The 17,296-nt window shown below is 42.5% G+C and overlaps 1 protein-coding gene across 1 annotated transcript in view; it reads right to left on the bottom strand.

Moving 5' to 3' along the window:
* The window catches only part of LOC137332168 (shootin-1-like), a 42,429-nt gene extending 25,416 nt beyond the window's left edge, over positions 1 to 17,013 (bottom strand). Inside the window, exons 1-7 of the mRNA XM_067995873.1 lie at positions 16,935 to 17,013; positions 16,306 to 16,462; positions 15,444 to 15,541; positions 13,093 to 13,174; positions 11,069 to 11,163; positions 6,367 to 6,513; positions 1,512 to 1,665 (exon numbers count right to left, since the gene is read on the bottom strand). Coding sequence (XP_067851974.1) covers positions 1,512 to 1,665; positions 6,367 to 6,513; positions 11,069 to 11,163; positions 13,093 to 13,174; positions 15,444 to 15,541; positions 16,306 to 16,462; positions 16,935 to 16,994 — 793 coding nt within the window. The 5' untranslated portion in view covers positions 16,995 to 17,013. The remainder of the gene's footprint in view (positions 1 to 1,511; positions 1,666 to 6,366; positions 6,514 to 11,068; positions 11,164 to 13,092; positions 13,175 to 15,443; positions 15,542 to 16,305; positions 16,463 to 16,934) is intronic.
* Positions 17,014 to 17,296: the final 283 nt, after the last annotated feature.

Below are 17,296 nucleotides of genomic sequence, written 5' to 3'. Positions count from 1 at the left end.
TGTGTAGTGATGGATATTTCATACTGGAACTTAGTTCTCATCAAAAGAGAAGAACTTCCAGGGTGAGTGTCGCAAATGATAAATACTAGAGCTAGTATCTCGGGCTAAGTACAGAGGATCCATAGCACATTCCACCTAGAGCCAGGAGGAGCAGCAGTGTAACCCTGACTTCACAGGCTTCTCAATCAGCCCCCATCCTCCCACAGCCTGCTCCAACCCCCCTCCCGAAACTTACCGATGTTGGTGTCCGATTCGCTGGCGAGCTGCCTGGGGCCATGCAGCAGGTGTCCGCAGCTCACCCGTCTAATTTAATTAAGGCCCGAGTCCCAACTTCAATTGGGCCATGGGCCTACCTGTTCCAGCGCAGGGATTGTTCCCTGCCTCCAGTTCATGCCGGCAGGTCGGCGCTGTGATATTTCATCTGCCATGTGTCTGCCCATTTCGCCAGTCTGTATGTCCTTCCTATAATTTCTTTCAGTGCCAGCAACAAGCACTCCCAATATCAGATACACTACAGGTTTGAGACACAGGATGGCTGTTGCAAGAAATTATAAATGTCACACTTATGCAGTAAGGGATGCTCTTCTGAGTTTGGTAAGGTACATTGTTGAGGCAGTGTTAAAGAAGTCCTGCTCTGGATCCTGTTCCATACCAGACCTAGAAATGCTTGGCAAAGCAATGTAGAAGGAGCTGTTTCCAGGGCGGGAAAGTGGAGTTGAGATCGAAGATCAGCCATGATCTTATTGACTGGCGGAGCAGGCTCGAGAGGCCGTATGGCCTACTCCTGCTCTCATTTCTTATGTTCTTACCCTGCATCTAATCAGTACTAATTGGACTGGGAAGTGCTTGATGAGATGGCGTAGTGGGAGTTTTACTGTGTTTCTACTCTGTGCTATACTTGGACTGGAAGTGCTTGATGGGACAGTATAGAGGGAGCTGTGTCTCAAATCTGTAGTGTACCTGATGTTGGGAGTGCTTGTTGCTGACACTGGAAGAAATTATAGGAAATATTTAATTCCCCAACATTGATAACTCTCATCCTGATAAACAAAAAAAAACAATTTAAAAAAGATTGAAAATATAAATCCAGAAATTACCGTTGACGATATTAGTGGATGAACACTTAAATGTGCTTATGTCACATTCCTTTGTCTGCTATTTTAGCCTACTTAAAATAAACAGGTTAATGGCTGCAGTAAAAATGTGATATTAAGGAACGTCATATGTAGGTGGCAAATGTTCGTCCATTAATATCATGAGTAGTAATTTTAGGCTTGTTTAGTTTTTGTTTGATTTCAGTGGGAATAATGCCCAATACTCTGCAATCGGATAAGGTTTCTTGGTTACTTGTAGCTCCCTGATCGGAGATGTCAGTCATAAACAATGTGGCTGCCGAGTTTCCTACATTACAACAGTGAGTACACTTCAAAAAGTACTTCATTGGCTGTAAAGCGCTTTGGGATGTCCTGAGGTCGTGACAGGTTCTTTCTTTCTTTATATTCAGTTCACACCTTGGTCCTCCAGCTCACAGTTCCTCTGCTCCACGTCTTGTGCCCGTTGTTCTGTCTCCCGTCTCTCCTCCTCAACCATCTCCAGCTGTCTCTGTAGCGTACCCAGTTCCTTCTGCAGTGCCGACTCATTCAGACAAGACTCCAGCTCCTGAATCTGCGGAGGAAGGGCTTGGAAATTATTTCCAGTTTGTAACACAGAAGCACTAAGTGTCTCGTGCTGCCTTCACCTGGTGCTGGCTCAGAACCAGATGGTACACAATGGTGTTCAGCTGGGTTACAGCACCGCAACTATGTCTGTTTGAGTCAGGAGCCTTACATAGAGAAAGAAAGACTCTAGGGGAAGGACGTACCATCCATTGCTAACTAAGGAAGTTAAAGATAGTAACAAATTAAAAGAAAAAGCATACAATTCCGCGAAGATTAGTGGCAAGTCAGAAGATTGGTCAGAATATAAAAAACAGCAAAGAATGACTAAAAGAATAATAAGAAGGGAGAAATCAGGGTACGAGAGAAAGCTAGCTAGAAATATGAAAACAGATCGTAAGAGTTTCTACAGGTATTTAAAAAGGAAAAGAGTAAGTAAAGTGAGCGTTTGTCCTCTAGAGAATGAGTCTGGGGAATTAATAATGGAGAATAAGGAAATGGCGGATGAATTGAACAGATATTTTGCGTTCGTCTTCACTGTAGAGGATACAAATAACATGCCAGAAATAATTGTGAATCAAGAGGTGAAAGGGAGGGAGGAACTTAAAACATTTACAATCACCAGGGAAAGGGTTTTGAAAAAATTTTTAGAATTAAAAGCTGACAAGTCCACAGGTCCTGACGGACTTCATCCTAGGGTCTTAAAAGAAGTGGCTGCAGAGATAGTAGATGCATTGGTATTAATTTTCCAAAATTCCCTAGATTCTGGAAGGGTCCCATCAGATTGGAAAATAACAAATGTAACTCCTCTATTCAAGAAATGATGGAGACAGAAAGCAGGAAACGACAGGCCAGTTAACTTAACATCTGTCATAGGGAAATTGCTAGAATCTATTATTAAGGAGGTTATAGCAGGGCACTTAGAAAATCTCAATGCAATCAGGCAGAGTCAACACGGCTTTGTGAAAGAGAAATTGTGTTTGACTAATTTATTAGAGTTCTTTGAGGAAGTACCAAGCAACGTGGATAAAGGGGATCCTGTGGATGTGGTGTACTTGGATTTCCAGAAGGCTTTTGACAAGATACCACATCAAAGGCTACTACACAAAATAAGAGCTCATGGTGTAGGGGGTAACATATTAGCATGGATAAAGGATTGGTTAGCTAACAGGAAACAGAGAGTAAGCATAAATGGGTCATTTTCAGGTTGGCAAGATGTAACGAGTGGAGTGCCGCAGGGATCAGTGCTTGGGCCTCAACTATTTACAATCTACATCAATGACTTGGATGAAGGGACCGAATGTATGGTTGCTAAATTTGCTGATGACACAAAGGTAGGTAGGAAAGTAAGTTGTGAAGAGGACATAAGGAGTCTACAAAGGGATATAGATAGGTTAAGTGAGTGGGCAAAAATTTGGCAGATGGAGTATAATGTGGGAAAATGTGAACTTGTCCACTTTGGCAGAAGGAATAGAAAAGCAGTATGTTATTTAAATGGAGAGAGATTGCAGAACTCTGAGGTACAGAGGGATCTGGGTGCTCTAATACATGAATCACAAAAGGTTAGTATGCAGGTACAGCAAGTGATTAGGAAGGCAAATGGAATGTTGTTATTTATTGCAAGAGGAATGGAATATAAAAGTAGAGATGTTTTGCTAGAGTTGTACAGGGCATTGGTGAGACCACATCTAAAATACTGTGAGCAGTTTTGGTTTCCTTATTTAAGAAAGGACATAATTGCTTTGGAGGCGGTTCAGAGAAAGTTCACTCGACTGATTCTTGGGATGAGCGGGTTACCTTATGAGGAAAGGTTGGACAAGTTGGGCCTGTATACACTGGAGTTTAGAAGAATGAGAGGTGATCTTATAGAAACATAAGATCCTGAGGGGACTAGAAGGGGTAGATGCTGAGGGGATGTTTCCCCTTGTGGGAGAGGCTAGAACTAGGGGCCACAGTTTAAAAATAAGGGGTCTTCCATTTAAGACGGAGATGAGGAGAAATTTTTTCTCTCAGAGGATCGTGAGTCTGTGGAACTCCCTTCCCCAGAGAATGGTGGAGGCAGGGTCACTGAATATTTTTAAGGCTGAGTTAGATAGATTCCTGATTAACAAGGGAGTCAAAGATTATAGTACGTAAATGGGAAAGTAGGGTTGAGGACGCAATCAGATCAGCCATGATCTAATCAAATGGCAGAGCAGGCTCGAGGGGCCGAATGGCCTACTTCTGCTCTTAATTCATATGTTCGTATAATCAGCTCTAGACTAAGGATTAAAATAAAACAATAGGCACTGCATCTCAGAATGGTGGGACGAGGGTCTGTCCCTGTCACATACCCCACATACTGACTTCCCTTAGAACAAACCTTTCCTCAAGTAATCCTTGTAAAATTATACTCCTGTCAATATAAATTATTTTTTAAAATTCTAAAACTGATCCAAAAATGGTCTCCCGATTTGCCTGCATAACAACAGTCACTACATTTCAAAGTAATTCGTTGTATATCAAATGGTTTGGGACATTTCTGAAAGATGTGATAAAGGGCACTTCATAAATACCTTCTTCCTCAGTCAGAGATTCTATTCTCCGTGGTGCAGATTTTCAATTTGCTGCCCGGGCATAAAACTGGCAAAGCTGATCGACCGCCCGTTATAAAAACCGCCCGATTTTCATTTCCATTTTCATTGACTTCATTAGAAATGAAAATCAGATGGATTCTATAGCGGGGGGCCAATCTGCAACGCCAGTCTAACACCTGGGTGGCAAGTTAAAAATCTACCCCTGTTTATTTGTGAGGCTTCTTGGGTTGATGGACTCAGATGTCACGTTACAGCACTGAGCCCTGTGTCTGATTATTGTCCCACTCAATGTACTTAATGGAGCATTTCTCATACCTCTCACCATAGGATCAGCTGTGTCTTAGTGGGTAGCACTCTCACCTGAGTCAGAAGGTTGTGGGTTCAAATCCAACTCCAGAGACTTGAGGACAAAATATAGGCGGACACTCCAGTGCAGTATTGAGCGAGTGCTGCTCTGTTGGAGGTGCCGTCTTTCAGATGAGACGTTAAACCGAGGCCGTGTCTACTCTCTCAGGTGGACATAAAAAACCCCATGGCACTATTTTGAAGACGAGCAGGAGAGTTTTCCCTGGTGTTCTGGCCAATATTTATCCCTCAACCAACATCACCAAAACAGATTATCTGGTCATTATCACATTGCTGTTTGTGGGACCTTGCTTTGTGCAAATTGGCTGCTGCATTTCCTACATTACAACAGTGACTATACTTCAAAAGTACTTCATTGGCTGTAAAGTGCTTTGGGACATCTTGAGGTAGTGAAAAGCGCTATATAAATGCAAGTTCTTTCTTTCTTTAGGTTGAGCATTAACTATGAAGTGTATGAAAACAGCTTACCTGAGAGTCTCTCATTGGTTGAGGTGTGCTGCATTAAGGGAGCCTGAGGCCAGTTTAGTTACATTGTGTAAATTACTTCATTGACCCGGTCAGTAATATCAGCTTGCTTATTGACTAAATTAGATCCAATTAATGTATTAGAATAATCAATGTTCCAGGAATTTATATGTGAAATCTATGTTTTATGCCAACACAGGCTGATAAATGTCAGGATAATGAAAGTTACTGGGATTCCTCGAGATTTTCTATACATACAAGCTCAGAAAACTCAGTGATTAATGTCTGTGCGATCCCAATCCGCGATTCAAGTTAGGAGAAGTTCTCGATTCACAACAAAGTGTAACAGCCATTTGTGTCAACAACTTTTTATCAACCAATTTACCGACTAGTTTTGCTAACTTTCAACTGAATTCCAAGTTCTTAGTGACAAAATGGTGATTAAAGCACAGGGGCGGAACTAAGATCGAAGGATGAGGGGTGGGGGTGGGGGTGGGGCTGAAATCCAGATTTGGAAGACTTGGCACCCAGAGGAAAACAGTTAGGCGAGGGATCTAGGGGCTGCCCGCGGCCTCCCCAGCTGGGTCCAGCAGCAGGAGCGCTCCTGCGGACCCCGCAAAAGTCTTCCTTCCCGCTGTCAGCCCGTTCTCGCCCCAGCCTCCCGAGAATCTGCTTCCCCCTCCCAGCGGGCCCCCTGTGGGGCTGGCTGCGTGCAGTAGCTGGCCAGTGTTACTCTTGAACAGACTGGAGAGCTGCAGAAATATTAATGAGACCCGAACCGCGTTGGACGGGTTCACCGCCTGTATTGGGCCCGTTCAGTGCCCAACCCAAAAGTATCCTACAATGTTTTGCTGCTGCATGCAAAACTGGCTGAAACTCAAAGTGATTGGTGGGGGGGGGGGTCACAACCCCCTTCTGACACTCCTTCTGGCTTCGCCCTCTGTCTCTCCATCAACCAATCCAATTTTTTTGTTGAAACACAAATATCTTCACAAATCTGCCGCGTAAGTTCAAGTAAACAGCGGGAATGAATCTTCACATTCAGCCAACAGGAGCCAATATGGGATATAATGCTCCTGAGGTAAAACACTCAAGGACACGACCTGCCCCATTTAGTGGCCTCACTGGGAAGTGATGAAGCATTGGGTGAGGTTGATGGGTGTGCGTCAGCCACAGCCGGATCTCAAAGTCTGACACTCTTTTGAGTTGAGGGAGTATGCTTAGCTCTGGATCATAGGCCAACCCCATCCTCCCACCCCCCCCAAAGGAAACAACTACTTTACTGTTGGAACCAAAACCATTACCTTTGTTTGGTGCTGGAGCCGTTCTTCCTCCAAGGTCTTGGTGATGGTGGCGACCTCTTCCAGTGCCTTGAGCAGCTGTACGCTAGGATCTACCTGCTGCAGTAGGATCGCACTCTGCCGATTCACCTCCTTCTGCTTAATCAACATCTGCGACAGGATCAAAATACAGCAATAGTAAATGTGTTCAGAGCAAAACATCCAGTAAGTAGTCACCTTCCGCACACCTCCCGCTCCCACCCCAACCACTCTTATCCTGACATCTTTCTTTATTGGGGAACCAGGGTGAAGGCTGAGGCCCATAAAGTAGGATGTTACATATGTTGGAAAGAGCAGGAGAGAAGACGAGGTAAATCAAGGAGGAGGTAAATCACTAAGCTTGGGTTTAAAAGCTTGTAGAAAGTGGGAGGGACAGAAGACTGAGGGAAGTAAGGAGATCAACAGTTTTGAAATCTTTGGAAAGAAGGATTTAGAGTAGGAGATTATGTGATGAGTTTTGTTTTCAATACACTGAAGACACAGGGAGGAGTAAAAACAAGGAGCAATCACCTTGGCAGGATCCATACAACAGAGAAACAATAAAGGTTGTGACACACAGAAAGAGGTTGGAAACTAGAGGTGAAAGAAGGAGTTTCTATCAGATGACAAGCTTTCTGGCGTCCTGTCCAGCAGCGTGTAAGGTGTGTTAGATGAGCCTCCAGATGTGGGAGCAATATCCAGATCCTACGGACAGGCAGTTCATAACTGTTGAAGGGAGAAGAAGTGTTTGACACAACAGAGGAAACCAAACTTCTTGGAGACAGTTTCAGCAAGGGGGACAATGTGGAAGTTCACTATGAGATGAGGGGTGATAGTGAGGCAAAGAATGTCAATACAGTAGGTGAAGAAGAATGAAGGGTGATCATGGTGACTTTGATCTCAGTATTTGCATCACTCCTTCTTCCTGACACAGGATTTCAATAGGAAAGAAAGAATTCTGTAGCAGATATAAACCTAAGATACCCATCCTTGATACACACTTTAATTCTTCATCCCCTTACAGTCTCTTAAACAGATCTATGTTTCCCAGCAAACCATAGAATTACTCACAACATTCAATTAAGATGAGACTGTTCAGTAGTGAAGACCATGCACTCAAGAGAAACAGCCATTACCCTTAATCTACCAATTGGCTCAACAGTGTCTTGTGAGGTATGCAGGGAAACCCCTGTATACTTTAGGACAACAAGGAAACCAAATTCTGCACCAGTCCATATAGTAAAGTGCCTTGTGCCCAAAACTCTTTCCTGATGCACTCCAGGCAAATATTTCCAGTTCAGAAAAATAATACATTATTCAAGCCCTTAATTAACCTGCAAAGGATATCACTTCTCTCACTTTTGCTCTTTATAGGAAAGGAGACCTACTGAAAAGGAGAGTGGCTAGATGAGAGTAGTAGAGATACAATTGCACACAGAGCAATACCTTTAGGCTTTAAAAAAAAAATCAACTCCACAATCTTTATCACAGTATAGTCCTTTCTTATTCTGTAACCCACCCCTCCCAACTGGAGAACTAATAGAACCATAATAGTAATTTATATTAAAGGATTTTAATTCACTCTATTTTCTCCCTAGTTATGCATAAGGCATCACGATTGTATGGGACAGGCTAGATGGACCAGCTGGTCTTTTCCTGTCCGAAATTTTCTTATGTTCCCCTGGTTTCTCAGATCTCAGTGACCACAACCAAGAAAGCAGATGAACGGCAAGCTCCCAGTTTGGCTGCTACAAAGTGCACGAAAGTGGCTCGGGTATGCTTCTCCCTCCAATGTCCTCTTCCCCTTCATCACAACCCTGAAGTGTGAGGACACATTCAGTGCAAATCTAAATGTTTCCGTCATAAAATGATAACAATGATTTGACCCAGGAAAGGTCATTTGAAAGTACTTAGTGCCTTGCTTTCATAGCACCGTATAAAACAGCAGCTGGTTGGAAGCCTATAAACATGAGCTCAAAGATCACTTGGCCGCGTAAATCATTCAAGCTTTATGATGTTATTCTCTTTTCCTCAATGGATCTCGTAGGTGGCAGGGCTCTTGGTCCTGATGTGTCTTTCACCAAAGTATTTTTGTACTTTAAATAGCTTCCTGTGTGTCAAAAAACTAAACACATTATAAAAAAAACTACAGAGAATCTACACTTGTGGTGATATTTTGCTGCACACACTACTTCTTTCGAAGCTACATATTATTTGCAGTTAATTTAAATTGCAGAAAACCCACCACCCTTCAGACCACACTCACCCCTTTTCTTCTGAATGCTCAGATCTGCTGAGAGAGGACTGGCAGAAGGGGTGGGAGTGGGGAGGGGAGAGGAAGAAAGAGGAGGAGGGCTGTCCCAGTTCAGAGTAAATTTTGTGCTGGGTTTTGCACTGCACTCAGAATTCCTGGGGCATCTGAAACAGATCAGAGACCTGAGGACCTGGATGGAGATACTGAAGGAGATGGATACTTTGCCTGTAGTCACGGTTATGTTATCTGAAAAATATATGTATTTGTTTTGCTCATGCAGCTTATTTACATGTAATTAAAATTTTTATCAAAAAAATTTTTGAAATTTACTTTAAGGGATGCTGTTTTCCTGCTGAAGTCAGTTCCTGACCTGAACTATGTGGAGCAGATGGGCACTGAGTGCTGTATTTCCTAGCAGGATGGAGGGTAAATCAAAGAGGAGATTCACAACTGGGGAGTTGACGATACCCCCTGGCAGGGACATTGGAGGTGATCTGCAGTGTAGCCAATTCACGATTTACTTACAAGTCTTGTTTCGGGGAATTAAAAAAAAATTTGCACTTCATGCAAGAAATTTAAATGCAGTTTTGTATGTTTCAATCAACGTGTGAAACACCAACATGTTAAAAATCTACAGTAAATCATGGACCCCCCCCCACCCTCCAAGTGTTGGCAACGCTGGATCTGGGAACAGGTCACCTGCTTGCCCTCTAGGCTGCAGAGGACAAAAGGGATACGATTACCAAAAAAGGGGAAATGTAGCAGAACCATATCCCCATAAAAGAGTAATGTTTCACAAACCACTTTCATTTGTTTACAAAATGTTTACGCAAACTGCATCCAAACCCATCATGGCACCACCTGCACATGACCTCACTGTGATGAAAATAATGCTCATCTCTTATCCAACCCAAAACAAAATAAAGTTTGTCAAACAGTTTTTGATGAACATAATCCCCTTTAATGATTGGCATTAATATCTAGGTTCATCTCTGTTGATACAAAGGATGGACTGATTGACGATGGTTGCTGTCAGCTGAGTGCGGATCCAGTTCTCCACCCAGCATTAAATGTCAAGAATCACGGGGGTACAGTGCGGACTTGGTTACAATGAATCCCACTGACAGCTGGGTTTTTAATCTGGGAGGTGCCTGAAGTATAATGGAAGAATTTTGAGCTGAAGGTAGGTTCCAACAGAGTTTCCTGCCCTTAAACGCAGATATTCCAATAAGGATCATCACCTGCCGATGTACTTAACTACACAGGAATTCTACTGGAATGTTCTGCCAGCTGCGGCCATTCACTCCCTTCCACAGCAATTCCCCACTCAGACTGGTATGATACAGGTTGGCACCAGGCATCTCCAGTTGTGTTTGTGTCCTCTGAAAAGGGCACTGCCTTCATGCAAAAGTCTTTGGCAAATCTTTGTTTGGGAGTGAGAAGAGCCAGAAAAGGTGTGTGTCATTACTGTGACGTGATGCTGTGTAATCTGTGTGATTTATGTCACTGTGTCACACCCTTCTCAGCAAATGAAAAAAGGTTTCCCAAACAACTGTCCGTGAAAGAAAGATCTTGTATTTATATAGCACCTGACCATGTCCTCAGGACGTCCCAAAGCCCTTTAACACCAATGGATTACTTTTGAAATGTAGTCACTGTTGTGCAGTCAATTTGTGCACAGCAAGGGACCGTAGTCTCCTCTAGTTAGTCAGTGACATTGTGAGTGCATTTGTTATGAACAGTATCACTGCTCTCTCTCCATCCCACTGTTTGTGAACGTGGGTAGGGAGAAGAATGTGATATAAACAGTATCACTGTCATCTATTCATTGCAGTGTGTGTGTGTGTGTGTGTGTGTGTGTGTCTGGGGGGGGGGGGGAATTTACTATAAACAGTAGCAATGTTAGCGCATCTGTGTGAGGGGATGTGGTATTAATAGCATCACAGTTCTCTCCCTCCTTATGTTAGTGTGTGTGTATGTGCACACATGTGTGTAGGTGTTGGGGAGGTTATGTTTTAAATAAGATCAGTGTCTTCTTGCACTTTCAGATAATTCTAGACATGTATGTGGGAATGTGTTGTAATAACTGTTCAAGTATATGTTGTAATAACTTTTCAATTATGTGTTAAAGTGGAATTGACTGCATTTTCCATTATGCATCCTGAAAGGGTCAGTGACTCCACATTAATTCTGTGGAGGCTCGTTACATATTTCTAATCACCGATGAACGGTGCTATATCAGTGATTCAAAGACTGCCTATCTGGAGAACCAGCAGCTTCAATATTCTCTGACTAGATACGTGATCAATATTTCATGTTTAAGTGGGTTCAGCCAACCATGCATAATAAAAAAATAACATTAGCAATGTTTAAATAAAGTCACTTAACCCTCTCTGGCAGCAGACCTCTTGCTGCCTATCCTTGCACACGTACCTCATGAGCAAAGGATTCAGCCTTCTGCCTTAGGCTCTGTTCCAGGTCCAGCTGTTGTCTAAGCTCCTCATACTCCTGGGTTGCCATCACGGAAACTAGGCCAGGAAACATTACATGGATAGGTTAATGTGATCTTATCCATCTAGTTTCTAAGTGTAAGGCGGGGACGGATAGTGGGAGGGGATGGCGAGTGTGGGCTAGTGGGATGAGGTAGCAAATCCTTACGGGGCATTAAAGCCAACAGGCAGGCAGCAATTTTAAAATTGCACATACTCCTTCCAAATTCTGCCCCACCCTGTGCTGTGCTTTCCAAGAGGGGTCTGTGGACATTCTGCCCTTGACTGGAAATTTTACAATTTTATATTAAAAATATTATACATTCTGATTGGTTTTAGAACATTTTTCACAAACTTTTAATCCTAACATATTATTTTTATATCAGTGTGTCATTTACCACAATACCTTGAATAAGATATTGGCAGAATAATATAATGGCAGAAGTGGGTCTGTAAACTATAGACACCATTAAAGAAAGAAAAAAGTCTTGCATTTCTATAGCACCTTTCATGACCTCAGGAGGTCTCAAAGCACTTCACAGCCAATGATGCACTTTTGAAGTGTAGTCATTGCTGTAATGTAGGGAACTGTTTTGATATGAAGTTACAGAATTATTGCAAATTTGCTTGAACAATAAATTAGTGCAATAATGTTAGTGTCTGAGCTTGGATTTACCAGGACAGCCTTATTACAACAATTTATAATTTTTTACACTTTATTGCCAGCGAGTAAAGAAATGAATTATCCTCCTCCACTTATGGCCTCCATAGCCCATTACCAAAAAAATGGTACAGGTACCTTAAAACAGACAACACAGAATAAATTTTAACATTTAGTCTGTGAGCACTTAGTTTATTAACCAGAGCTTGAACCAAATGTTCGGGCTAATTTTTTAACTTTTAATCCACCTCTTTGCAATGCAAACTACGACATTCAATTTTGCTATGTGTTTGAAATGTTACACTCCCTACACTACAGGAAATTAAGTTTACCTTAATTTGTTTTAGATTAAATTAATAGAAATCACACTTTAGAGAATCGAATTTATAAAGAAAATTTAATTCCACATTCTGCATTTGTACGGGAAAAGCTCGGAAATCCACGTGGGTTCTGCTGATCTCCTTAGTGGAGTTCTGGAGGGAAACTGACAAATCCCCCTGAAAATGGCGGAAACCCAGTTGTGCCAGCTCTCTGCTTTTTCTAGGAGTTTTCCACATCACTTGTAAGGGGTGGAATCTCTGCCCGTCGCTTACAGGGCAAATGTTGTCGGGGCACATGTGGCATATCAATTGTACTATGGTAGTCAGCCACATAATATGATTTATAACTATGGACTGTACTCGTCCACTTGTGGCATTTTGTACAGTTTGTCCATTATGTGCTCGCTAATAGCACTTCTTTTATTTTCCCCTCCATGCAGCTGTGCTCACCCACTGGCACCGAACTCACTCGGTTTTCTGTACTCCTCGCCTTCCAAGACACGTGGGATTTGCTCCACCACCCCCCCCCTCCCCCACCTCAGTCTTCACGCAGTTACACTGTAAAAGGAGATGGGGAACTTATGCTTTTGTGATACAGAGCAGACTCCTGCCTTGACAGTCATAAGCTATGAGACTATCAAAGAAACCTGTAAATCCCACTCATTATAAAGAGGCCTTACTCCAATCTGTTAAAGCCTGACTTTATCTTCTCCTTTTCTTAGTCCATGTGCTTCAAGAAAGGATCACTCAATTTATATATTTGTTAAATATTTTGTTTATTTTATTCTGGATCAAGTCATCTTAAATAATTAATCTGATTTCTGTATAGCAAATTATGGAAACTGAGTGAGTTACAGGCTAGAATCTAAGGAGTCTAGACAGTTTATGTATAGAATAACAGATACAAGTTACAAGCCGGTATTTAAACAAGTTTAGCTGAAATGGATCGTTATTCTCCAGAACAGAAACAGGTACTTTTGAACTCACCTCTATTGAAACTTTTTATTGTTTTTGTTTGTTTTTCCAGCACTTTCTGTAGCTCTGCCATCTCAGCTTGTTCCTTCTCCAACTGAAAACATTGTACACACAAAAGGGCACAACAACATTAGTTTTGAGTCAGTGCAAATGTCACTTTACCCTCAGACCTATCTCAGGGGTTTGTAGATGTCCCATCTCACACCCAGCATCATCAAGCTACGATGCACCAGGTGTTGACTCAGATTGTTGATGCACCATTGCATATTGCCACACAGAGTGACATGACGTGCCTTCATGTCTGAATGATGAGTGCCCAGTCTTAATACACTACATTCTCATTTGTTTGTGATGTGCAGATAGAGTTACACAAGTTTACCCACCTAATAAATTGTATTGGGAGGGTGGTTGGCTTGGTAGGTATTTTGCCGCAGTAATCAACCACCACTCAGAGGAGGTAATTTTGACTTTGGGCGATAGTGTAAAAAGGGCACTATCGATTCAGCCGCCCGTTTCATTTCCATTGACTTCATTAACCACTGCTCCTCCTGGCCCACAAGGAATCTTACAAAATGTTTTTAAAACTCACCGTATTGGGCCTCTTCCAGCCCTTGCTCCTGTTGCCAGCAGGTTTGGCCTGATGGGGAGGCAGCCACTGTTCCCCCGCTCAGACCCCGGGTACAAATAGTTGACGTCATCGGAGTCCGATCTGCGTATTTAAAAAGGGCCCTGCCGGCTTTGGATGGCTGTTCTTGCCACCAGATTGGGGCAGGAACATAGTGGCTAAGTCCCCCCCTCCATTTTAACTCCAGCTCGGTTTTGACACTAAAGACCCCAGATGGACAGAGAGAGAGAAGTTACACAGCTTCAGAGAGGTTTGGATAAATCTAGAGCAGAGTTTAAAAGGTTAAAGAAAGAAATAATAGCTTGTGAAGCAAGACTTCTAAGCTGAGAAAGTGCTAATAGAGACACTTCAAAGTTTGAGAAATCCAGACAGATATAGGCAGTTGTTTAAGAGTCTCATTTGCATGGAAGAGTTATGATTCTGAGACCTGACGACAAGATTAGTTCTACCTGGAAGAAACCAGACAACCTAGGAAGGAATGGATAACATCTATAGACAAAGATTCATCATGCTGACATCCCCAGATGGACTACAAATGAGCACAGAGAAGCGAGACATCTAAGTCCAATACACAGAATCGGTAGGATGGGGTTGTATGAGATCAAGGAATCATGTTGTTAAAGCTACAAATGTATCAGCAGTACACTGAATTAGACTTTAATCATACCTGGTAGACTTGTTATTTAAAGCTGTTAACTTGTCAGCTACACTAAGTGGGTAACTTTTAACTTTGGCGGGGGTGTAAAACTGGGGGTATCAGATCGTTCGCCCGTTACATACCCTGCCGGATTTTCCTTTCCATGCACTTCAATGGAAAGGGAAATCAGGCGTATGTATAACAGGCAGCTGACCCACTATCACTCATTTCCCACCCACGTCGAAGTTGAAAGCTACCCCCGAGGAATCTAACCATAAATCAACCTTGCTGACTTTATGACAATTTTCGACATTGAGAGTAACTTCATTCTGTTATGAAGTGGAGCCCAGCTGATGCTGAGTTAGTGTGACACACTTAAAATGCCTTTGTGCCGATAGGGTTTCTAATTCTGCTAGTTAATAGCGTCTGTTCAAGTACACTCTTTAATGTTTAGTTTCCAGATACTGCTAATCGTGTTATCATAAGTTATGAAAGAAATGTTAGTTCATGATTTTGTTGTCTGACTTCTTTGATGACTTTAACAAGAAGAAGTTAACTCATTCACTCAATAGTGTGCTGTGTCTCAAAAGGCGTGTTTGGTTTGTGTAACTGCAAATATATTTTGGATTGGCTAAAGTAAGACAGATCAGGCAAGCTAAATTTATAGACATCTAATACACCCTGGACATGGATGGTAAATTTCCAGCCAGTTCTTTGATAAAGAGTTACGGTGAAGGGGTTATAGATCCATCTGGCTAGTATTCCTGACAGCGATTATTGTTCATAGCATTCTTACAAGATCTGATATCAGTACTCTAAATATTTGAACACAGAGCAGAGCAGGGGCTGATTGGCAACTCATTAATAGCCACGCATTTCATATTTTGCAGTCTTCAAGCCATTCAATTATCCAACCCTACTGACCTCAGCTCCTTAATCAGCTGGTTTTGCAAAAGCCTGGATGTGATTACTGTCTGCAAAGCCTGCTGAAACTAGTGCTGCAATGGGGAGATATTTCACCATGATTCCCATGGCTGTAGAATTGCAGGGCACTGGGGGCCCTTGCACTTAGTCTGTCAAGCCAACAGAACAGACACTTACTCTGGTAGTTAGTTCCTCAATGTTGCTCTGTAGTTCCTGTACTTGACTGGCAAGCTGTTTCTTTTCCTCCAACAGCTGTGTTACTGTATCTTGCAGATCTGTGGATACACAGGGATCAAGCTGTAGAAACAAGCAAACTTCCCTTTCACGCAAAAGTCACACATCCACCACATGGTTATCACAATACCCTTTTGTTTATTCAGCAGCCAGAAGGACCCGTGACCCAAAAGAACATGCGAGGGCAGGAAAAAAACTTACCTACAAGCACCAAGGATCTCTGGGGTGCTCCCTGGGCCCTAAAAAACCCTTCATAGGGTCCTGGCACAACCACATCATTAGCTTTTTGGTGTGCTTTTCCATTTGCACTGTGTGCCTTCTAATAGGAAATGGGTTGTGTAAAAGAGACATTATAAGGCTCTCATTTGTAACACTATCTCTGTTGCACACCTCGCCCTCATTAAAAGGCTCTCATTTATAACACTTTAATACCTCATTGTGTGATGTGTCTGCTATAAGATTACTAGAAGATGGAACTTGATATTCCTTGCTATGCTCTGTTATGAGATAGTTGCCACCTGATTACAACATGAATGATACTTGAACTAATGGTGTTGGTTCTTACTCTGCTAGGTTGAATGTTTCCTACTGTGGTCCAGTTAAGTGTGTCTTTTACCTTGCCTTGCAGCACACCGCTATTGAATTGCAGTGCTGTAATGACGTTGGAGATCCTGACATTGAAGCACATGGACACCAGTAATTAGGACACCCTGTGCCCTGCAAGCTGCGGATCAGAGCTCACTGTTGTAAGCTGCAAAATGTTTCTACCTCCGATTCCCTCCTAGGTACAGACATTGATATTTACCTTTGACCTGCTGCTGATACTGAATGTAAGGGTCAGGACTGGTGTCCTGTGGCTCCTCCTCTGCAGCACCACAATCTGAAATACTGGGAAGCAGGTCATCAAGGCACACCCGCGACGTTAGGCTCAGGTACTTCAGCTTCTTGTTTTCATGACTAAGCTGTAATAAGAAGTAAAGAAGATTCAACCAATCTTTGTATGAAAGTTCTTTGCGACAAAACAAGTCATGCTGAGGCCTGGAACAGTATGAGAAGCAATAATTCACCTTGCATTGCACAATCATGCACTTCAACCACACTCTAAAGAGAACCCCCTGCAGTGTTAAGGCAGTGTCCTATATTCCCTGTCTCTCCAGCCTCTGAATTTAAGACTGATAAATGAATGAGGCTGAGATCAGTTTTTACCCATGCCCAGCACACAGTGCCTGGATACTGTCCAAACCTTGTGTGGCAATTTCTTTGGCATTCTGGTGAATTCTAAATTAGTTGTGGTTAACAATGGCTTTATCATTAGCTCCATCTTCCTTGTCGAAGAGCAAAAGCTTAATGTTAGAGAAAGTGCATATCATCTACTGTGCTTGATGCTACATTAAAGGACTGAAGGGGTTAGTAGATCTCATTCACTGCACTTACCCCTACTGTAAAGGACTGATGTTGGCGTAAGTACAAAATGGCCAGTTCAATGTTGTGCATTAAAGTCCATTTGAAAGGTTCTTGTTTCCTGGTTATGAGAAGAACTGTCCAACTCATCCAATGTGCCTGGTAGATGTGAGTGCCTGTTAGCCCTGGGACTCATTATCATGTTGGAGCTGAGTGAATATCCTACGCACTGTTCTATCAGGCCATCTGTCCTCCGCATAAGCACTGAGCATCATAAGAGGAATCGTTACCTTTGTGGCTAAGACTTCCGCATTTTCCCGACAAGATTTCTCAATCTCCAGCTGTGTGTGCAGAGCGTTGACTTCTTCTATAACCATCTGTGAAACTGTAAGAAA

The sequence above is a fragment of the Heptranchias perlo genome, chromosome 14 (genome assembly GCF_035084215.1).
Source record: "Heptranchias perlo isolate sHepPer1 chromosome 14, sHepPer1.hap1, whole genome shotgun sequence".
Classification (NCBI taxonomy): Eukaryota; Metazoa; Chordata; class Chondrichthyes; order Hexanchiformes; family Hexanchidae; genus Heptranchias; species Heptranchias perlo.
The sequence above is the reverse complement of the archived record's forward strand: the minus strand, read 5'-3'. Positions and strand labels throughout refer to the sequence as shown.